The sequence below is a fragment of the Sprattus sprattus genome, assembly GCF_963457725.1.
Source record: "Sprattus sprattus genome assembly, chromosome: 5".
Taxonomy (NCBI): domain Eukaryota; kingdom Metazoa; phylum Chordata; class Actinopteri; order Clupeiformes; family Clupeidae; genus Sprattus; species Sprattus sprattus.
In genome coordinates, this window is record NC_137924.1 from 25,544,595 (window position 1) to 25,568,722 (window position 24,128).

The window sequence follows — 24,128 nt, forward strand, 5'->3', positions numbered from 1 at the left end:
CCTTTATATGCGTGGACTGGTGGCCAACCTTCACTGAGCAGAGTGTGAAGGTTGAATTAGCAGAGCAATAGCACAGGTGTACATAGAATATTGCAATCCCCCCAAACATAATGGGAGACATATCAGAGTTCTAAAGAGGACAAATTGTTGGTGATCGTCACGCTGTGCATATGTGACCAGGACAGTAAGTCTTTGTGGTGTGTCTAGAGCCACGGGATCCAGGGAGATGTCAGCATATCACATCGAAGGACAAACCACATCCAACAGGAGTAACTATCGATGCAAGAGGAAGCTGTCTGAAAAGGATGTCTGGGTACTAACATGTTTGTATGGAAAAAACATAAAACTACAGCTGCCCAACTCACTGCAGAAATAAATGTGCACCTCGACTCTGCTGTTTACAGCCAAACTGTTTGTCGGGAGCTCGACAGGGTCAATATTCATGGCCGGGCTGCTATAGGCAAACCTTTGGCAAACCGTGTCAATGCTAAACGTTGCTTTCAGTGGTGCCAGCAGCACAAATCTCGAGCTGTGGACAATGTGAAACATGTGTTGTTCTCTGATGAGTCCACCTTCACTGTCTTTCCCACATCCGGGAGAGTTACAATGTGGAGAAGCCCCAAAGAGGCTTACCACCCAGACTGTTGCATGCCCAGAGTGAGGCATGGGGTTGGACCAGTGATGGCCTGGGCTGCAATATCATGGCATTCCTTAGGCCCACTTCTGGTTCTAGATGGGCATGTCAATGGCAAGGATTACCAAACCATTCTGTGGGAACACCCAATGGTTCAAACATTATACCTTGAAGGTGGTGCCGTGTGTCAGGATGATAATGCACCAATACACACAGCAAGACTGGTGTGTATTGAATTATAAATATGAAATGAAAGTTAAGTTGAAAGTCTCCCATGGCCTGCACAGTCACCAGATCTGAATTTTATTGAACCACTTTGGGGTGTTTTAGAGTCAGGTAACGTTTTCCTCCACCAGTATCACATGGTGACCTGGCCACTGCTCTGCAAGAGGAATGGCTCAAAGGCCCTCTGGCCACTGTGCACTCAGTAAGTCCCAAGACGAATTGATGTTGTACTGGCCGCAAAAGAAGGCCCTACACCATACTAATACATTTCAGTAAAAAAACAGGTGTTTCAGTTTCGAACCCCTGTAGGGGTAAATTTCAAGTTGCCTTATAAAAGCACAACATGAGAGATAATTTTCAGATTCTGTTTTGTCTTTGGTGTCGATTGTGGTGTAGTATGCAGGGAACTACTTTGAGAATCAGCCATCATTCTTCATAGGGTTGATGACTGTTGCAGCCATGCCATATGGTTTTGATCACACTCCTGCCCATCAAACCACTGCTCAATCATGCACCCATGGTTTGGGGCATCATAAGTCTGGACTGGTCCAGTGTGAACTCTGGTGACCTTTGAGAAGCAGGTCATGTCTCACTTCTTTGGGTTGGGTTGAAACTGGGAGTTCATAGTTCATCTGAGGAGTGAGGTCTATATATTGGCTCTGCACACTAAATCACTTATAACCCACCACCATCCAAGACACACCTGTTGTTTTATCTGCTATTATGCCAAGCAGGGGGATCATATACCTGGTGTCAATGATCTAGTGCACACGCTGATAGTACAAACAATTCCAACTCACACAAATACTGTCGTTACCTATCATACCAAAGATGATGTAAAGTCACTTTTAATATTGACTCCATCTAATAAAATGTGTTATTTATAGAATGATTGCATCATTTGTCCATTGGACATGTAGCGTAGCTATGTCAGATATCGGACAGTGTCAAACATCGGCCATTCTGATAAACAATAAAATTGCTAAGTTTAATAATGGATCAACAATCATTATGCTCAGTTTAATAATGGGTTTACATGACAACGCGAACGTTTGCCGATAACCCACGCCGTCCGATAATTAACACCGTTACGATAGCTGGTTGGAGAGACCTTGAAACTCTGGCATTTGCTGCATTGGTGGAAAGCCATGCTGAAGGCCTCTTATCCCTCAGACCAGGGCAGAAATGCCCACTGGTACGGACTCATAGCTGATGGACTAGAGATGGCCTTGACATGTCTGTATAATGCACCACCAGCCTTATACTGCTCACACTGGTTCTTGATTTGCTCATACTGTGTGCTTATACTGCAAGTGATAGGTAAGGGTTACACAACATACAGAAATAGTGGAATATAGAGTGGCATTCACAAGAGGCGTGTGTGTGTGTGTGTGTGTGTGTGTATTGTGTGTGGGTGTGTGTGTGTGTGTGTGTGTGTGTGTGTTTTGGGTGTTGTCAGTGTTTACTTGTAGATAGTGTAATGAAACTTTATCAAAGTATGTCTCACACCAATGGTTTGGCTGTGTTTGTATGGGTGTGTTTGTGTTTGTGCGTGTGTGTGTGTGTGTGTGTGTGTGTGTGTGTGCATGCTTGCCTCTGCACATTCTAAAACCCTGTGAATCTGCTGCGTGTTTGCACAGGACAGAGATGAGCAGTGGATGACAAAGCTAGTCCCCGGCATCAACGACTTCGTGCTGCTGCAGCCGCTCCAGTGGAACACCCAGTACGAGGTGGAGATCACGGCCCGCAACATCAAGGGCCTGTCCGAGCCCACCACCATCCACTTCTCCATGCCCCAGAAGCCCGACATCACAGGTACACGCACATCCGCGACACACACATACTCACAAATACACACACACACACACACACAAATAACACACAATGAACTTTCACACATCGACAGTACGTGCATTATTCATTTAGCAGAGGCTTACTTTTCTTATGTATGTGCATGCTCCTTGGGATCTCATGAAGTGCACACACTAGCAGATGTACTGACTCACTCCCTGACTCATGTGAGACTGTGTTTACGTTCAGGGAGTCTGGTTTACCACTGAGTCAGTCATTTGAATGGATATGACGTCAATTACATTGAAGGTTGAACTATTGTGATGTGGAGCATATGCTGTTACGCTCCAGTGACAGTTAACAGAAAGTTGCGAAATTGGTTAAACTGCCAAAAGATTATAATCCTTGTGCAAAGTGTTTACTGGAACCCATTTCACACACAATTGCAAAACAAGGGAGACGTCATCAAGTCATCAAGAGCACTGTCTAAGGAAGTGTCTCTGTTTTTCACTTCTCGAATCGAGAGCAAGTGTGCTTGTGTGCTTTTCTAACGAGTTCAGTCGATTGCCCGTGGTACCTCGTTATCTTGGTGTGGCGGGGAACAGATGTCTGGAGACTGAGCGATTTTCATTTTTAACACAACTAAAATGGAGGTGGGAACAAAGAGAGCTCTCTAGCTTCAGCCCTTTGTTAAAAACAAATGTAACACCTAAGTTACATCCACTTAATCTGCTGAAAAAACAAACATGATATTAATGCAGGCCTTTTTTCCTCTGAAAATACAAGCTTTGAGATTCTTATTTTTTTTATATTCTAATGAAGGCCTCCACAAACCACATTCATTCTGAGCTACATTTACGTTTTTAACCAAAATACACGCACTTGTAAAAATGCGTGTTTAAAAGCCTTTTTTCTCTGCTGCTTAACAGAATGCACTGATGTTACAGAGATAAAAGATTGACAAAATCAATTTATGTAGTGGCCCAGTTAAGCATACCACCTCCTAAGCTTTCGCAAATGACTGTGGTTGCCTGGTTACCCTGCTTTGTGGCACTCAGGGTTGGTAACGAGGCTCAGTATTTCTGAGGGGCAACCGGGGACCCGTGGAACGGGCAGGGCACAGGTGTATGCTGGGAAAAATGCCACCCATCTCAGACTCCTGGCCCTTGGTATTTAAATACGGCTCACATAAACACCTGTGACAAAGACATGACGTGTCTGAGAGTCAAACAGCAAGGAAGAAAAAGAACAAGAGGTACAGACAGAGGGAGAGAAGAGAGAGAAGAGGGAGGAAGAAAGAGAGAGAGAGAGAGGGCGGGAGATGGCAAGAGAGACTGTGTCTGTGTATTAATGTACTCAAGTGGTTCTGATTCACACTGTTAATCAGGTGCCATTTTGTATATTCTCTCCCACCTCCTCTCTTCCTCTCCCCTTCCACCTCCTCCATATATCCATCCATCCATCCATCCCTCCGTCCATCCACCCATTCCTCTCGTCATCCTCCATTCCCGCCCTCTGCGCACTTATTTATAATTCCATTGTGCTGCATCTCCTCTGTTTCTCTCCCCAAACAATCCTGTTTTCCGATTCACTCCTGATGCATAATGCATCGCATTCTACATCGCCTACAATCTACAATCGCTGGGCTTTTTTTTTTTTTTTTTTTTGCGCTCAACTGCCACTAAACCCCCTTTTTTCTTCTCACTTATAAACTCCCCCGGAATAAAATGTCACTGATTGCAACATCTCCCGGGCGCCTCTTTTCAATTTGCTCCACTCCTTTCATGTTCTATAACCTCATTTCTCCAACCGGCGCCTACATGGGGTTCTTAATGGCTCCATTCTAATGTACTCCATGTAATATGTTAAAAAACATTATAATAATCACCGGCTTTTCGCAATTTGTCACCCATCTCTGTGTGAATCCCAAACAAACAACTACTTGTCCTTGTTGTACTTGTTTGCTTACTCTTTCGCCCATTGTGGTGCATCATTTGTGAAAACCACCGCCCCCCCGCTTCTTCCCCGTGACTGTAACTCGGTGTGTGTTTGTCCACTGCTGCGCGAAACCCTGGCTCCCATTCATCACCCTGTTCCACGCACCACCCCAAACCCCGTCCCCACGCCCTCCTCCCCCCCCTCTCCCCCCTCTCCCTCCCCCACCTCATTGCAGATCAGTGTTGTGAGCCCCCCCCCAGCGGAAGCGGAGGCCCCCGCCAGCATCTGGCCCCGGCCGCGTCCTTCATCGGAGTCGCCCTGTCACTCGCCCTGCATTTGTCTCTGTGTTGATGTCACCTCATCCCCCACCACAACCCCTGCCTCCTCTCCTCCTCCTCCTCCTCCTCCTCCACTCACACGCACACCTCCTAACAGCCACCCTCCCCAACACCACCTCCCCACACCTGGACTAAGACAGCCACTGAGCCGGGGATTGTACCTGCGCCCCCCCGCCCTCCCCTTTTATGCTTTACCTGCGTGGGCTTCGTCTCCCAGACCTGACTCTTGGCCTGGCTATCTGGTTGGGTTGCAGCTATCTGTCTCCCTCGGGCTGATCTCTATCTGTAATGACTGAGCCTTGGCATCCATGACCTGAATTCTTCTCTTTTTTTTTTGGTGTTGTTGTTCCTTCTCTCTGTGCTCTGCCTGCCCTACCTACCCTGCCCTGGCTTCCTGCCTGCTCTCTAAATCCTGCTCCACCGTGTCCCTCTCAGCTCAACCAACCGCGGCATTAAGCTACACTTCAAAGACGCCGGTGCAGCTTAAGATCGCAGGAGCGTAGGAGCACAGGAGCACGTGTGCACTCTCTTTCACTCTCTCTCTCACTCCTTCTCTCCCCTCCGGCGCCTCGCAGCGTCACGGAAACAGAGTCAAAACAACAGCAACAATGAGCATGGGATCACTGATGGACTGGCAATTCTTGCTGGGGCTCTTGTCCTATTTAGGTGTATGCTTATTGCGTTGAATGCTAAGAGAAACTATCCCTCTCACACGTTACCCTTGAGTGTAGGATCAGATTTGCCTCAGAGCCTGAAGACAGACGACGCGGGACTCCTAAACAGGCCTCTCCCACCATGGCCACAGAGGCAGCGTATCTCTCAGCCGCTGTGCTAGTTCTTGTTAGGATCCGCTACTGAGGAGTGAGAACGGCAGTAGCCACACCAGCCCCTTCCTGCGGAGACACCCAACTTAGTCCTCAGTAATTGAAGTCAAGGTAGTACTGGTGAGCACCATCCTAAATCAAAAGAAAGGATGAAATAAGGGGGGAAAGGGATCTGCCTGTGCCTCACCTAGTTGATTTGTGAACTGTGCACCAGTCCACTTGAACATGTGGTGTGTTTTGTTAGGAATGCCTTTTTTCCGACATTGCTGCCATTGATTTTGTGTGAAATCCAAGCCTGCGCTTCAAACAGCTAGCCTCACGTTTTGACACTCGTAGACATCAGCCCATTCTCATGGAATTTTAATGGACGCTATGCAGTCATTCTGTCATTCCGTTGCATTGAGTATAGGATTTTGATGTTGTGTATGAAATCGTATGTCACCAAAATCATGTCATGGAAAGACACATCAAACAGTAATGCAGATGTACGCAGAAAAAAGTAAGCCGCTAACTTTCTGCTTACCACAGCAGTGACAGACCTGTCTCGAGTCAATCTCACTTCCTCACGGCTGTATAGTCTCATGGGAGACTTCTTTTCACCACACATAGAGAAGTGAGAGTGTACTGCTGCATACAGGATCGAACAGCATCAGAATTAATGGACTTATTTATTGTAAAAAAAAAAATGATTGTTTCCTTAGTGTCCATGGGGGGGTGGAGTATTATGTACAGTATATAAAAATGTGTGAGTGTGTGGTGTCTTTTTATTTCTGTTGTTATTGTTGTTGTTCCTGCTGACTAAAAGCCTAAGGGGATGTTCAGCGATTCAATCCAAAGGGCAATCAAGCTCTCAGTATGGAGAACCATTACACACAGGAAAAAAAGAAACACATTGATGTAGATGTAGATGTCACTGCGCTGTATGCATTGCAGAAATAAACAGGCTTTTTTTTTGTGAGACTGCTGCTGATTCGAGCTGACATTCACAATTACTGTGCATTGTGTTGTGCGCGCTGTGTGTCTCTGCTGCCAGGGAGTCGAGTGCAATTTATTTGCAGTCAAGTTATGGCACATCTTCACTAAATATAGTATACTTAGAAACTGCTCGAAGACACTTATTTAAGAATGTTTACATTGAGCTCTGAAAAGCTGTGTTTGAATACCAATAAGCCTTTAATAACATAGTATGTATGGCTCAGACTGGATTCTCAAGGTTTTCATCTATAGCATGAGTAATCCAGGAAACCTCCAGCTGCAGGGACTTCAGAAACAGTGAAAACTGGATTACATTATTTGAGTTTTGCCAACATTATAACTGGAGAATTTTCGCAAAACTACTATTTTTGAAACATATTGTGCACAATATGCCCAACTCAAACCCTAATTTAACTCATATTTTGCTTTCTCACTGGTGGTTGAAATATCCCAAACTGTACAACTTGCATAAAAGAGTTTTCGCCAGACACCACCACGCCTGACTCAGTCCTGGAGTGCCCTCCACTAGCCCAGCTCTCAGTGAGATTAGAAAGCCTCTGTGCTGACTGTTTCCATTGGGGAGGACTCCAGCAAATGAAATGGGCCTGTGGTTTTATGGCCAGCCATTACACCTGATCACACCGCTCATAAATAAGGCTTTCTTTTCCAGCACACAGAAGTATAGTAAATAAACTGAAGCAGGGGCCTGTGCACCTATTTATCTTAAACCTACAGATAAACATCATAAATCATTGTGAATATCAGACTTCTTAGCGGTGTAAAGGCTCTGAGCTAAACACTGGTGAATGGAGTTAAAAATGCAGCAGCATTAGAGGCTCTCCAGCTCTGAATGAGTTTATAGAACGGTTTTCTGGTCTTGTGGTAATGGAGAGTTCTACAGAATAAGTCATCTTCTGTTCTTTTCCATTTCTTTGGAAAATATCATCTGATTTGTTTTGTGTTAGTGTGTTGAGAGACGTATTGAATTTCATCAAGAAAACAGAATATCAGTTAGGCAACTACTAAATACTTTATTTGGGTTTCGATTCCGCAGTAATAAAGGCTGATATAGATCTGTGGTCTCCTTTCAACTCTTTGCAAGACTGAACCCAAATCCATGATTTGCTCACAAAAGCACAGATGGTCATCGCTCTCTCTGTCTCTCTCTCTCTATCTCTCCCTCTCCCCTCTTTCACCCTCACCGACATTTCTCCGATGGGTGACGTCCATCTCCCAGCCGATCGGACAGTTAATCGCCTAATGGCCGGAGGGTCACTCCTGCTCGGAGAGCGTGGTACCTTAATGGGTGCCCGGGTCTTTAAAGCCTCGTTACGGAGGCATGGCTCATTGGTGCCCTTGGCGTGGGTAGGGCGGCAGCAGCGGTGAAGGTAACCCCGTGAGCCAAGGACCCGAGCAACGCCCCGAACTCTGACGCACACAAAATTACTCCACCGTTCTAAAGAGGGCACAGCGCTTTTGCCTTGTGGTAGCGAGTGAATGTCCACCATCACTGCGGTCGAGACAGAGAGTTCCAGACAGAGAGTTCCAGACAGAGAGTTCCAGACAGAGAGGGCCAGACAGTGAAGTCCAGGCAAAGAGACCCAGACAAAGCCACAGCAAGACCATAGTGGGGGACTTACATAACGCTTGCATCATGGTAGGCAAGAGGACAATGTTTGCCATCAAGTTAGCAAAAAAATGCAAAGGAAAATAAAGCCTTAGTTCTGACTGATGTTCTGTTTGATGTAATCTGTTGTGTGTTGCTTGTTATATATTTTTTCAGCCCCTTGAATTTCTTAGAATAACAGTGACTGTGAATTCCTTTTCCGGTGCCCAATCAAATTCGTTCTGTTCAAACATCCTAACCCTGTTAACAAGCCATTACTGTGCAGCAACTACAGCAAAAGACCTATCGAAATAACAAGGCAACCTTTAAAAGTCAAGATGAAGGACACATTAAGGCCACACGCTGGGAGGCATTTGAGTAAAAGTTAAGGCAACCCTAACTTCCTTAAATTTCATGAAAGGAGAACACAACCAGCCTATGATCAAAGCCGAGACAAATCTTCTTCATTACAAAGTGGCCTTAAAGGAGTACTGCAAAAAAAAAAAAACGTAAGTTTCCCTCGAAACCATCCCAGTTTTGTTTCTGAGCGACATGGTCGTTAGGCAAGCGCTCATGATTATAAGCCTCATTATGCTGTCAATCTCAAGCTGTGGTTCCCGCCCACAGGCCTCCCCGAAGCCCAGGCATGATCAATCCAGCCTTGAGTCATGGCGTCCCATTCTCCCGGTCTCAATCACCCGTCCTGGACGTAATTCATTGAGTGTGTTGAACCCAGATGTGGACGAATCGCGCACATTCGTGGAAGTTCGGGGGATAAGTAATATTAACGAGATGCTAAATTGAGCCTTTTTAATGATGACATAAATCAACAACAAATGAACCGGAGGAGCAGGGAAAGACAAGGTTCCTCTGAGTGTTCCAAACGGAGCAACGGAATGGGAAAGGGTGGTCACGACAGGCCATCACTCACCGACGGCGTGGGGACTATGATGTCTGTTGCACAACAAAAGCAATACCCGCTCCATTATTTCTGATGAGCGTTTCGGGGAGCTTTGGCGCACACATGCTACCTCGGCTCGGCAATTTGCTTTTGAACCGAACAATCCTATTTGTGCGCGGGACAAAAACGGAAGTCATTTCACCTCGCCTCTGTCAAGAGTGCCTCGGTAATGCTCTCTATCTCCCATCTCTCTTTTTCCATCTCTGACGCCCTTTTTTTCTGTCACGTATAAATTATGTTCACAGAGTACAGAGTCTGATTGCTGATTCTACCTGATTTGCCAGTAAATTGGCAAGCGCTGTTGTATATTACGTAGTCCACACTTTGTCTCTCAGCATCACTCTGTTCCTCCAATTTAACATAACCCCACTCTTTCTTGCTCTCCTTCTTTTTTCATACCTCTCTCTTCCCCCTCTCTCTCTTTCTCTTTCTCTCTCCCTCTCTCTCCCCCTCTCTCTTCCCTCTCTCTCTCTTTCTCTTCCTTCTCTCTCTCTCCCTCTCTCTCTTCCCCCTCTCTCTCTTTCTCTCTTCCCTCCTCTCTCTCCCCCTCTCTCTCCTTCAGCTTCTGATTCCCTGAGATTATGTCCACATCACACCACAGAGTAATGGGATGGGAAGCAAATGGCTGCCTGTGATTGATGTATGTAGGAGCACCACGAGGCCTGGAATGGGCCATTTTTAATGGAATTTTTCCCTGTGAATGACTTTGTCTCTCCGCCCGTATTTCCCTGGTGTATTTTTCTTCCATTTTTTTATTTATTATTCCTCTCTATCTTAAACAGGGTCAGCCAACCTGACATTGACACTTTTTTGCATCGCAGTTACATCCTCATAGGGACAGTGAGCGTGCTACAATTACATTACATTACAGCACTGTCAATACCACTATTGGTTTGCAATTCATTTTTGTCCAGGTTTTGACAAGCACTCAACTCAGTTATGAATGCCCTGACAGAGATATAGATGTTTCTGACATCGCTAATGTGGTTGATAATGTGGTTTTATTAGCTGCTGGAGATGCCCAACATCGTATTTGGTAAAAGTCAGACTGATGATTGTGCTAGAGACAGATGCCTTCTGACAGGTTTCATTTCCATACGGATGTGCGGATTGTGCGCGCATGCTCTTACAGAGGCCGTCTCTCATCCGCCTTTGGCAAAGACAGCCATCGATCCCATTCACACAATTAATGCCTCCAACCCCAAAAAAAGCCGGAGCTCCATCTCTGAACACAAGAGCCCCTTCTGTTTTTTATCATTAATGGAAAGCTGTCAAGCCCAGGGCCCTCACTGGCATGGTTTCATAAATAGCAGCAGCGCAAAACTATGGAACATTCAAGTATGGAGAAAGAGGGAGAGAGAGGGGGAGAGAGAGAGAGAGTGAAAAAGCACAACTTTCGTCAGTAGGGACATGAAGTAGCAGGGTTTGAGTGGGAAGCTTCTTGTTGCTGTGGTGTTCTCAAGTCATCCTCCTGGACTGTTCATACACACATCCTTTTTCACAGGAAATAGGTGACTATACCTGTGATTGATCACATTCCTAACCCTGTGTGTGGTGTGTGAGTCAGTCCTCTGAACAGCCTGTTCTTGTCCTCAGTGAAATCTCACACACTGTCTCAAATATGCAAATATACAGCTTTCACTGTTGGAAAGTCCACTAATGCACTGAGCCAAATGTTCAATCTGATTCTGCGAAAGAGCTGATTTATAAATCTAGATGGTCTCTGCACATCTAAGAGGGATTTAGAGTTAATTTTGTGTGTGTGTGAGTGTGTATGTGTCTGCATTTGTATGTGTTTACATGTGTGTGGAGGGAGGTGGATGTTTGTATGTAAGTTATTTTGTGTGTAGCATGCCCTGTGTGTGTATTGTGTGTGTAAGTTCGAGAGCACTGCTGCGTGTGCTGGTGTGTGTCTGATGCTGACCGTGTCCAGTATGTGTATTTTGTGTGTGTGTGTGTGTGTGTGTGTGTGTGTGGGTGTGGGTGTGGGTGTGGGTGTGTGTGTGTGTGTGTGTGTGTGTGTGTGTGTGTGTGTGTGTTTGTGTGGGTGTATTGTGTGTGTGTGTGTGTCTGTATGTGTGTGTGTGTGTGTGTGTGTCCGGTGCTGACCGTGTCCTCTCCATCCTGCCTCAGCAGACTCCCTGTTCAGCGGACTGGGCCTGGGCGCGGTGGTGGGGCTGGGCGTGGCCGGCCTGCTGCTGCTGCTGGTGCTTGTGGACGTGAGCTGCTTCTTCCTGCGCCAGTGTGGCCTGCTCATGTGCATCACGCGCAAGCTGTGCAGCAAGAAGACGGCCACCAGCGGCAAGAGCAAGGATCTGGAGGAGGGCAAGGCCGCCTACCTGTGAGTCTCATCCCTCCCCCAGTCCGACCACTCAGTGAGAGTCTCCATGAACCTACATTCACATCCACACACCAGTATACCTACCACACACACCCACACACACACACACACACACACACACACACACACACACATACACACACACACACACACACACACACACACACACACACACACAGTCCTGCCCAGTGCCAGTCACACACATACAAACACTCATCCTGTTACCGTGACATGGATTTTCGTTTGTGTGTGTTGTGTCTCTGACTGAAGGATTTGTTTCCTCTAAACGACTTATTGTTGGATGTCTATTGTTTAAGGATGTCTTTGCAATGTAAATCTATACCATTGCCATGACAATTAAGCTGCTGAGATCGAGAAACAAAAGAGGAAGAGAAGATGGAGCGGTGGCCTCCACAATGGAGCAGGTCCTATTGTAGCGTTATTCACACCTGCTCAAACATGCCATGTGTTTATTTTTGTGTATCTGTCTCTATTTGTATGTATTTCACTTTGCCAACATTTGGCAGAACTGCACTAAGATCACATTACATAGCTCTCTGCTGGTATGTTTCACACTCACAGTCACACACTCTCTGTCCCTGAATCTCTCTCTCGTGTCTCTCGAGTGTCAGCCAAGCCCGCTCTCTTAGGTATTTAATTCACTGGCCCAGCTCTCCCAGTTACTGGCTCAGCCACTGAATAATTATATTTGCTTAGCAATTGCATTATCACTCACACACACACACACACACCCACACACACACACACACACACACGCATGCACACACACACACTCTCTCCCTTTGTACCTCTCTCTCTGTCTCTATCTCTATCTGTCTCTCTCTTTGTACCTCTCTCTTTCTGTCTCTGTCTCTGTCTCTGTCTCTCTCTCTCTCGTGCTCATACCTGTCCCTCCTTACCTGTCTCACCCATCTCCCTCTCTTACTCCACACCACTTCACCGCCCTCACTGAGACCCACATCAGGTATTTCTTACACAAGCTAAGCCCGGCCACCTCAGTCACATAAAACGCTCTATGAATTCTACACGAGCAGCAGCTGTAATTGACACCTGCCTAAAAGAGTCACAGCCCGGTCTATTTAGCCCTGAGCTGGACCCCCGGGCCCCCGGGCTCTGCGCTCGGGCGACCGGCCCATCTCAGCGGCGGCAGTTTGTCAGCCTGATCTCTGGACACGCCTGGCACGACTGGAGATTCCTCCCCTGACTGCGAGGAATCAAATCCCGTCACGTCTCCCCTCCCCAGGGTTCCTGGGGATTAAGAGCAAGATTGCCCCCGGCTTCAATAACAACCAGCATGACTTTAAAAGACTCTTGTGACACACAGAGATGTGCACAAACACATATGGACACACACACACACCCACGCACACACACACACTTACTCACCTACATGCACACCTACACAGACAAAGGGCACTCATACACAAGCAGGCACTTTCACACACACACGCACACGCACACGCACACACAGACACATACACACACACACACACACACACACACACACACACACACACACACATACACTGCGGGCTCCATCTGATAGACTCTCCATGCCTCCCTGCTGCCCCTCAGCTGTGTCTCTAATAACCTTATTAGTGTGGTGATGATGGTGGTGGGGTGGGGGTGGAGAGGAAGGCTCTGTGCCGGCCACAGACACTCAGGGGCCTGTAGATAATGCCCACTACACACACACATATTCACACCAGCACACACATTCACACACATACAGACTAAAACACCCACAGACATAGACACTTAGACACGCACACGCACACGCACACGCACACGCACACGCACACGCACACACACAGGCACAGGCACAAGCACAGGCACAGGCACCCGACACGCACACACACAGGCACAGGCACAGGCACAGGCACAGGCACCCGACACGCACATGCACACTCACACACACACACACAAACACACACACAGTTGAATGCATACTCCAACAGGACAGCATACAAACTCCAACACACACACACCAACAGACAGACAGTGCTTATACTCTTTAGTTCCCTGTGCACACACACATAAGTTACAGTTTCACCTTGACCCTTTCAATGTTTATCCTGTGTAGAGGAGTGTGTGACCTTGAAGCACTTTGAAATACAATGGTGATATTAACAACAAGACACGATCATTAGCAACCTTTCTGCCACTTGTATTTTCTTTCTCTAACCTCTCTCTCTCTTCCCCTCTCTCTCTCCCTCTCCTTCTCTCCCCTTTCTCTCACTCTCTCTCTTTCTTCTGACAGTAAGCTGCCGCTGAAAGAGGAGAACGGTAAAGAGATGCTGAAGCCGGACACCATCGAGATCAAAGTTCACGGCGACAGCAGCCTGCGCTCCAAGCAGGAGGACAGCAAAGCGTAATGATGTCACCTCTCCGCGCCCCCCGCCTCCGCCCCCCCCTACCACACAGGAGAGCTTTCCAGAAAGAACTTGCGCAGCGAGCTACTCTGAGACCAAAGTCCGAGAAAAAACACACGAAGATATTGAACAAACAAACAAGTGAGCAGACAACAAGATGGAAGATTTAGCCCACACACACACACACACACACACACGCACACACACACTCTCAAACACACTCACACATAGATGCTTCCCCCCACGCGCCAATACACACATTAGCTAGAAATGGCTCATCAGGACATTTGAAGAGGTATTGTGTACATAAAAGGGGTGGAGAAATTGACACCCACGTCTCATTTTGTTGTGACAAATCTTTTTTGGAGGACGCGTCTCGTCGGGAACAATCCCTTGTTGAAAAGTGATTGGTCCATTTCTCTCTTTTTTTTCTCTCTTACTTGTTTCACTCTTTTTTTTCTCCGTCAGGAGGGGGAAGCAGGATAGAAGACCTTTTTTGTCTTTACTTTCTTGTGCATATCAGTTCTCTGTCACTCTAAAAAAAAAAAAAAAAAAAAAATGGATGCCCTTGTTGTTCTGAGCCTCTGCAGAGCCTCCCATCCCAGCCCCAACAGAAATAATACAGAAACACTAGACTGGGTCCCAGAGCCCTCGCACACAGATACCCACTTACTCCTACACTGCTGTGTTCTGTCCATCCATATAAGGACATGAAGAGACGCCATGCACCGTATCATTGTCAAAATACTGCCCCTGTGGACTCCCATACTCCTCTTTCAACAATGTGTTGTATGTGTGTGCGTGTGCGTGTGCGTGTGTGTGTGCGTGTGTTGTGATTCTGGGTAACTGTGGTGTATTTTCATCTCTCTTATTTCATTTGTTTTACTTTGTCTTATCGCCACCACTTTCCAGTGTAAGCAACAACCAAGAGTGCTTTGCCACTTGGTGAGTGAGAAGAATGTGTGAGATTATCAGTGTTATTACAGGAAGGATTTGTTTTCTTGACAGACTACATTCTGGCTGTGTCTAGTCATGCATGTGGTGATGTGACGTGGCATGGCCTTGAGACTTCTCTTAGTGCTGTCTTATGGTGAGATTGTACGCAGCAAAGGGAACTAGGTACAGTGTGTGTGTGTGTGATGACTTCCCTTAGTGCTGTCTTATGGTGAGATTGTACGCAGCAAAGGGAACTAGGTACAGTGTGTGTGTGTGTGTGTGTGTGTGTGTGTGTGTGTGTGTGTGTGTGTGTGTGTGTGTGTGTGTGTGTGATGACTTCCCTTAGTGCTGTCTTATGGTGAGTCCCACGCATTGCTTCTGTGTCTCACACGGTTCCTGCAGGCAAATCTAAAAAGGCCTTGAATCTCAGCGCGCCACTGATTTGATGCTTTTTGTTCTCATACTGTTGGTCGCATCATGTAGGTGTGTGTCAGAAATTGATGTTTGAGCACTGGGGATACTGTTGCTCAGAGTAGACAGAGTTTCTTTCTCTCTGGGTTTGCATTGAGAAAGATAGAGGGTTTGTGTGTTTTTGTGTGTGTGTGTGTGTGTGAGCGTGTGTTTGTGTGTGTAGGGGTGGGGCTGTGCACGCGTGCATGGCTGGTTGTGGGTGTGTTTACATTTGTTGTGTGGGAATCCCATGTTAAAGACAGATTAAGAGAGATAAAAAGACTGAAGTCATAGAAAAAAATATAATGAAAATAATAATGATTATTTTTCATGGTCATATGTAAATACCCACACCATGATTTCTTTAGCCGGGACTATCAGTGGCGTCATCCAAGTTCTCCTGGTGGAATGAGTAAGTTTCAGTAGAGAGTTCTGGTCTGCTTGTGCTATAAGACTAAATATTTTTTTTATGTTAAATAATGTGGTTTTAATGTGGTAGAGGAATCCACTTTTTCACAATTGAGTATTTATTATTGTACCCCTCAGCTCCAGCCACATAGTGTGTCATTTAAATCACTAGATAAGTGCAAGTCAAGTGAACGTTCGTTCTTGTTGGTTCTAGATGGGTGAGAGTAGGCCACAAGGACTATGAAATATGCCCAAATCACAAATAATATGGATCAAATGTCACAAAAGAGCTTTGCGTTGCTCAGTAAATTCAAACAATATAAAATAATTTTATTTGAAGATTTTTGTTTTCTCATAACTCACCTTCCTAGTGTGTGGGATCCATTGGCTTGACATACTGGGTACAGGATGTCAGCTATCATGGATCATTTCACCTAAACATAGTGTGCTTAGTATCATAATCGGGTCCATGGAGTTTCTGATTTGGATGAGACGATCATCCATCAGTCTGATGCCCCTCGACTGACTCCAGACTCCCGAGAAAAACAAGATGGCTGCCATTTATGCCTGTCAGCAGAAGTGAGATGACATCACAGACTCCCCTGTACCCATGATACTCCTGTTACCCTGTGTCATTTTCAAATGTAAATAAAAGTGTCCTGATATATATACAAACGCCTGGTTTTTCATACTGATGTGTTTGTGTGTGTGTGTGATGTACGAAGATGCTGGGGCACTGGGCTTCAACTGTAAGGTCTGAGAGGACAGTGGAGACCAAGCACAGTTGGACCACGGGGACAGGTGTAACTTAATTTTCTCAGCTCATGTCCAGCATAGTGCAATGAAACTCACAGAAAACATGTGTGATGGCATCAGTGTGCTATGTTAAAAATGTCTATTTGTGTTTCAATCTCTGTCAAAGGTTCCAGACAGAAGACATTTTGTGGGCCAAATTCGTAACTTTTAAGGTGTTATTTTTACTGCACAGTTCATGCATTTTGACAGGTGGTTGTGATCAGTGATCAGTTTACAAAAATTAGGAGAGGTCAGCTGGGGACCATTGTAATACACATTACAATCGGTTGCAACCAGTGCCACCCGTGGTTTCTAAGCGACTGTCAAACTGATTGGCATTTTGAAAACAAACACTGCCAAGATTACAATTTAAAGAAATTCCCCTATTCACCACTACTTTGGTTTGAATAATGCAGGGCTGTTGCCACAAGGTTTTCTCTACCCCTACATACTGGCATGTTACATCTGTCCCCAACCTCTGTTACAACTGTCCCCAAGGCACTTACTGTATTGAGATGAAAATTCAAGAAAAAGTTAGGTACATCTGCTTGAATTAGTGAAGTAAATATAGAGGGAAAAAATGTAAATTGCAAGTATGTTAAAATTAAGATTTCACTCATGCCAACTTTTCAGCAACATGAAAAAAAGTACAAAAATGTTAAAACTATTACAACTTTACCTGGTCTCCACTATTTATGGTGGAAAGTGAAAGCCCTTGGCCATCCATGCCCTTGCTTTATGACAAGAGAGCTATATCTCATTGTTCTCCCTCTCCTCTCTCTCTCTCTCTCTTTGTGTGCGGGTGTGTGTGTGTGTGTGTGTGTGTGTGTGTGTGTGTGTGTGTGTGTGTGTGTCTGTGTGTGTGTGTGTGTGTGTGTGTGTGTGTGTGTGTGTGTGTGTGTGTGTGTGTGTGTGAAAACCCAATTGTATTTTAACACAATATAAGCTCCAAACAGAGGATTAGGTTTCCTAGGTTTGAGTGCTGCACTACAATTCTGAGATTTAAAAAAAGGTGTATATCATCTCTTTTCGGTATGATGGTTGTTAAATGAAGCCAGTCTCCTTAAACTTTAAAACTGAGTCCACAAGTCTCAGTTCAGTCAGAGATGTTGAAGTGTAATACTAGAGCAAATAGCAGCAAGTTAAATGAATAGCCCTCACTGCTGTATATATTATTGACGGTGCTCATGCTGGAGACCTCATTAATGCGTGGAAAGAATCCCACCTTTCTGTGGCGTCACAGCATGAAAAGGTTGAATGTAGCGAGAGAGCCATGCTGCATCATCCTGAGCTACTCCTGCTGTGGCCCTTATGCAGTTTTTCTCTACCTTTGAATATGTGTGGAGACGTGGAAAACAAACATCTTTTCAACCGCTGCTGAGCTGAATTTGGTATGACATAACATCTGAAGAAAACATCTAGCTCAGTTATTGGAGGTACACCTCTCACCATTACAAAGGATGACAGTATTGTAAACTTCCTGAAGGTGGTTGCTGTAAAAGCATTGTTTGTCTATAGGCCCTCACAATATCCCCTGGGGTGTGTAATATCCATAGGTAAGGCTCTTACTGAGTTTTATCCCCACTGGTGGGAAATATGGCCCTATTACTCTGCTGCCTTTGAACTGTACTATGGACGATTATTTATTGTCTCAGCCAGACTCCGCTTTGAGCTGCTCCTGGGCTGCAGGGCCAGAGAATAAACAGGCTAGTGGAAGTTTATAAGCCATTTTTGTATCCTCCGTCCAACCTGTTTGATCTTAGAGCAAAACAGTTTGGGCTCTGTATGCCTTTTGAGGAGCTCTTGGGTAGAACTTCATAGTAAATAACTGTATTGTAACTGTAGTGACTAATGACAGTGGCTCGGCTTCTGAGCTCGGCCGAGGTCCAGTTGTGTATGTGCCAGGGGGGATGATTCACAGAGTGTAAATGTTCCCCATAGAATGGTACTGTGCCCTTTAGAGAAGAGGAACCATATATCAGTTGCCATATTAATGTGAATATCCCAAATCTACTTGGGTAGTCTTCTTCTCATTTAATATGATAAGATATGAAAGATTCTCGGAGAGACATTTTGGCATTGTTCAGCTCAGAGTGACGGAGAAAATTAGCATTTTCAACATTTCAATGTCAAAGGATCTCGGTTTCTCAGAGCGACACATTTATTAGTTCTCCCCTGCTAAGATAAAGTCTCAGAGTTTCTTGCTTCATGTTAAACTGTCACAACATTACAAAGTCTTGATATCAAAAATGTTTGCTAACATTTTGCTTAAGATTCTATTTACTAAAATTCAGCTTTGTTGGGAATGTTACTTAAGCTTTAATTTCAGTATGTAACAAGACAAAATGTTTGTCAATGGTGAAGTTAATGTCTTCTTCATCTTAGCAAATAAATTGAATACTCGTAGTCAAGGGATCTTGGATGCAAAGATTCATGAATTCATGACTAAAATCTTATCATAATCTCTAGCATTTAGTACTACATATGGCTTATTGTTGATGCCCATGATTTGTTCATGTTGATTAAAGCATTTATAAATGAATCATGAAGGAAGAAGCAAGGTGAAGTAATACTAAAATGTAACACATGCATTATTTAAAAGATAGTGTCTACTGACAAGTTGTGACATTTCCTTAAGGTGCCTGTCTTTACAGCAAGAGGCACGTAGCCTCCTCTGTTTTTGGTCTAGGAGACAGGGAGCAAACTCCGCTCCTCTGATGAAAATGTGATGCTCACGCCTCAATGTTGAGCTAAATGAGTTAGCTAAATTAACAACAAGTTTGAAATGAGGAGCTTTAAAGCTCTCCTTGAGGAGGTATTGCATTCCAGTCCTTCAGTTCATAGACCTGTGCTAGTACTTCCAAAGGTTCCCCTAATTATCCCATAAATTTTCTGACTGAGTGAGCATCAGGTGAATAACACGGTTTGCTACAGTTTACTGGTGTTTTAAATGTGTTTGCCTGTGTTCTAATTAAACAAACTGCTTGGCTTAATTAGCAAAATAACACCCTTACAGACACCTGGAAATAATTGCATTTGTAATTAATTGTTTGTAGTCACAGAAGAAAATGCAAATGGTGTAAACATTTAATTACTTTAATCAGACTGTGTAAAGTGAGACACAGCGATTAAAGCAGAGCCCAGTTAGAGGCCATGCTAGGGAGCCTGGTGACAGTAGAGGAGAGAGATTAGAATCATACAGAGAGTACACACCAGGCAGACTCATTCATAAACTTGTCTACAAGCTATTAGGATTGAAACCAAAAGTACACAGACACTCACAGTGGTTTTATGTTGAAAATTTAAAAAATCGATACGTTTCAGCAAGATATGCTGTCAGTACACACAATAGACTATAATAGATGACTTCATCTCACCTATTGTCGTGTCTGTAAACTAAAGTAATCTGTTTCAATCCCTGAGAGAATACCATCATAAACTGAGATGATGATAAACAAAATGCACTGCAACTCTTCATGCTGTGGGCATATGTAGGCTGAAGACAGGAGGGTTTTAATGTTGTCACTGCTGACCTTTATGTTTCCATTGTGTATGACATGTAAATTTTATGAAGACACAGGCCCGCTGGCGGTTGATCTTGTCTCTCTGGCTTTCACCAATCTCAAACAAAGGCTTAGGGGAGGCGTCGTATGTACGCAATCTGCTGACTGAAATGAATGTCATTAGATCAACAGGGATAACCTCATGTGCTTTCTCCAGTAGGACTGAACACTGGATTGTGAGTCAGATTATCAGAGAAGCCTGTCTTTTGGTGAGGCACATACACACACACACATAGACACACATATGCACACAGGACAGACAAAGAGACAACACAGATATGGAAAAATATATATACCCTCACTATTTTATGCTACACTGAAACTCACTGCTCACTGAACAAATCCTTGGCTAAGCCTTCTGGGGTGATGCAATCCCTTCTGTAATCTGCACACTGCCAGAATCTCCCATGAAGCCTGAAGCCAGTCTCGCCTTCACAGTGACGATAATAGAAACTTGAATACAATTTTTGGCGTAGTTAATACCCTCCTCTTTTACAGTGAGAAATCATGACAAAACTTAAAACAGGCACATAAGAACTTAGCATCAATTGTTTAACAAATGCTTGGCACACACACACACACACACACACTCACTCACACGCACCCACACACGCGCACACACGCACACACACTCTCCCATCCACAACTCCCAACTAGAGAGTAGGACTTTGGAGCAGCTGATAGCTCGCTCCGCTCCCAGACTTCGGCAGGCAAATCCAGCAGTAAGCCCTCTGGCAGGTGCTCCTCCTCTATAATCTTCCTGCTCTCAGAATCTCCCATGATGCCTTGGGCTGTTTGGAGCACCTCCTCACCTGTGATAAGGTTCGCCCGCGGGACGGACTGAGATAAATGCTTTATAATTAAAGAGATGGAGAGAGGTGTCAGGGGCCCTCTACAGCTAATGCCTCACAGACTGCCATGCACAGGCCGGAGAGAAAGGGAGAGAGTGCGGGAGAGAGAGAGGGAGGGAAATGGGGAGTGAGAGAGAGAGAGAGAGGGAGGGAGGGAGAAGGGGAGTGAGAGAGAGAGGGAGGGAGGGAGAAGGGGAGGGAGGAAGGCTGAGAGTCGGGGTGAGCCACAGCAGACTGACAAACAAGCATCCAAACACCCAGACAGAGCGGAAGGAAACGAGGAGTCCAAACTGACACAAAGCCAGCGCTCCTCTGTGCTCATTGCCCTCCTCCTCCGCAGCACCTCCTCTCTGAGAATGGAACAGAAAAAAGAAAAAAAATTAAATAAAGTCATGAAATTGAAAAAGCCCAAATTGGTAAATGCCATGTAACCATTCTGAGTGATTTCATCGCTTGGCTGAATTTGAATGACAATACTCAATAATGCCGACACAATCAACCGGCAACGTGTGGATTGAATGTGCACTGTCCTCTTGACCTGCGTCTGCGCCGTCCTCATCATGTGAATGGGCAAGGTATGTAAATCAGCAAACTAGTGCAAGGGATAATCAGAGAAATTCCGAGTACTGGCAAAATTAACAGTCGAGAGAGTGCTAATGTATGCCTGCTCCTCTAAGTGATTTCATCAAAGTTAATGACAAGGGTTAATGAAAGGGTCCAACTCCCACTTACCACCACTGGGAAATCTGCATCGTAAAATGAATAGCAAGCGTAATGAATAGCCACATCACACATGTTTGTTGTTTGTTTATTTATTTATTTATTAGCGGTGCCATTGTGATTCTGATAGCACCCACTGTGTTGTACTTAGATCAGAATGCTTTCACAATTTGGTCGGTGTGCACAAATTTGGATTGGATTTTTATTAGCGTGGGCTGAGACAATGAATAACACAGAGCGGCCAGTAATGAAGGAGCCCCCGGGGTAGGTTAAAACAATCAATTTCCTAAAGACTTGCCAATTTACCGCCTAATTGTTCTGTTGGTTTTTTCTCCGAATTGAGAATAATTCAAATTCAGCCTCGATAGAACTGTTTCTGATCATTCCCCCTGAACGTGGCCTTCACACAAAGCCCTCCATTAGGCAGTTTATCCCTGTTAAAAAGTCAAACAGTAGAAAAGTAGGCTTGCAGCTCAGAAAAGAGGAAAGACGTTTGGGGGCGGGGGAGTGTTAAAAAAAAGTGAGTTTAGAGGTTCAGACCTAGATCTGCCCTTCAACAGTTAATGGCAGTGGCAGGGGAAATGTATAGTTGGGGTTCTGACAGAGAGTAAGTGGTTCTGTGTATTTTGGGTATGAATATGAATAAAGTCATCCAGCCATGCCTCGTTAATGAGACAGAGGGAGCACGCCTCAGACAGCTCTAATTAATTACACCGTGACGTTTATGGATAATGACCTTATGGCGGGTATCTCACTGTATGAATATACATGGCTTTTGTGTGGCAGGGGCCTAAACAGTCCGATAGCATGTGCATCATCTTTCACTGGATCCCATTTCAGATCTCAAATGGGATGTGAGACCTGATACCAATTTACGGCACAGGATGATTACTCATTCTGGATTTTCCCGTCCCTCTGTTTTACAAACTGGTTTAGCAATCCAGCGACCTGGGTTCAGACCCTGCCTTCGTCCTGACAGGAAGTGGTTCAATCCCTGCCTCCGGCCTGATAGGAAGTGAAATCAACATTTGTTCCGATTGGAGTGGGCTGAGGTCAAGTAGCTGCACAAGATATTTACAAGGGCTGCACATAAGGGAAACTGAAACGCATCACATGCACCATGAGTCACATGCAGCTCCAACACTGCTTGCCTACTAACCACAAGAACACTGTTTCAACAGACACTCTTCAGTTTCTCTTCAGCTACCATGCCATTGCTCTGAGCCCTGTTTATGAATGAGACATTATGGCATTATGGCTCCACCTCCGTTCACTCTTTCATTAATCATACCGTCACATTTTCTTTCACCAAAACTGGAATTAAAAAGGATTAAATTGCTATTTCTCTTTCCCACCCCGAGGGCCTAACACGCGTTATTCGATTAATTCATCGGATTAGCCGCTAAAAGGAACCATTAAGTCACACCAATAACCTCACTGTTGAAACCACCCACTACAGTCACCTGTCACCAGCAGCAGCAGCCTGACGAATGCACACAACATCTCCACAGGAAAAACGATCCCCCATTTTAGCGGAGGTCACCCCAGGATCATCTCCATTCCAGCAGCATCCTGTCACATGCAAGGCTCCGGAAATGCTGTGTTCCATTAGCATCTGCCAGGTTTTAATTACAGAATCTGCATACCTTAATTAGATCTGATTGCAATAATGATGACGCACTGCGGCATGCTAAACGGGTGTTGTCGGGGTGTTACCAGTGTTGCGATCGCAGTTCGCCTGAGCCGCAGCCTTGTCTTGATTACAGAACACGTGTCGACGCTTTTTTTTTTTTTTTTCTGGGGCAGACTCCGGGGGCGCTTTGTTGAAATGCCACCCTAATGGAGATGACAAGGAGTTGTGTAATGAGCTTCGAGGCAGGTGAGCGCCACTGGTGCAAATACCGCAATCCCCCGAAAGAGCCTTTGATGGAGCTGTGTTTACGTCTGGATAGACTTTAACCCTCTCCACTCTTCTGCACATATGTGTTGAGTATCTATCTTTAGACGCACACTGATGAATAGCCACTGTAGGTTCTTCACAGTACCAGTCGATGACACTTCTCCCCAACCTGCCTGCACTGCAGTCATATATCACCCGACGTGTCACACATGAGACTGACGCTCTGGGTATTTATGGTGCTGTAAGCTTACCAGAGCAGAACCATACATCGACGTACCAGAATGATAGGGATAGCGGTGAGACGATTCAGGGAACAGGATGGTACCGCTCTCCGGGCTGGGCAGCGATGTTTTGGAGGCAGAGTTTCCCCTTGCGTTTTGTAATTGCTTGGCTGACTCTGTCATTTCCGCTTTCGGTGGGCCGCAGTCGATAAATCAAATAAATGAGTCCTGGGCCGAGGTTAGATGTGCTCCACAGTG

General features: G+C 45.3%; 1 protein-coding gene across 1 annotated transcript in view; it reads left to right on the top strand.

Moving 5' to 3' along the window:
- The window catches only part of LOC308365683 (neural cell adhesion molecule 2), a gene marked incomplete at both ends in the record, with an annotated part of 89,974 nt that extends 75,945 nt beyond the window's left edge, over positions 1-14,029 (top strand). Inside the window, 3 exon segments of the mRNA XM_080839187.1 lie at positions 2,500-2,674; positions 11,426-11,633; positions 13,915-14,029. Coding sequence (XP_080695313.1) covers positions 2,500-2,674; positions 11,426-11,633; positions 13,915-14,029 — 498 coding nt within the window.
- Between the last annotated feature and the right edge of the window lie 10,099 nt (positions 14,030-24,128).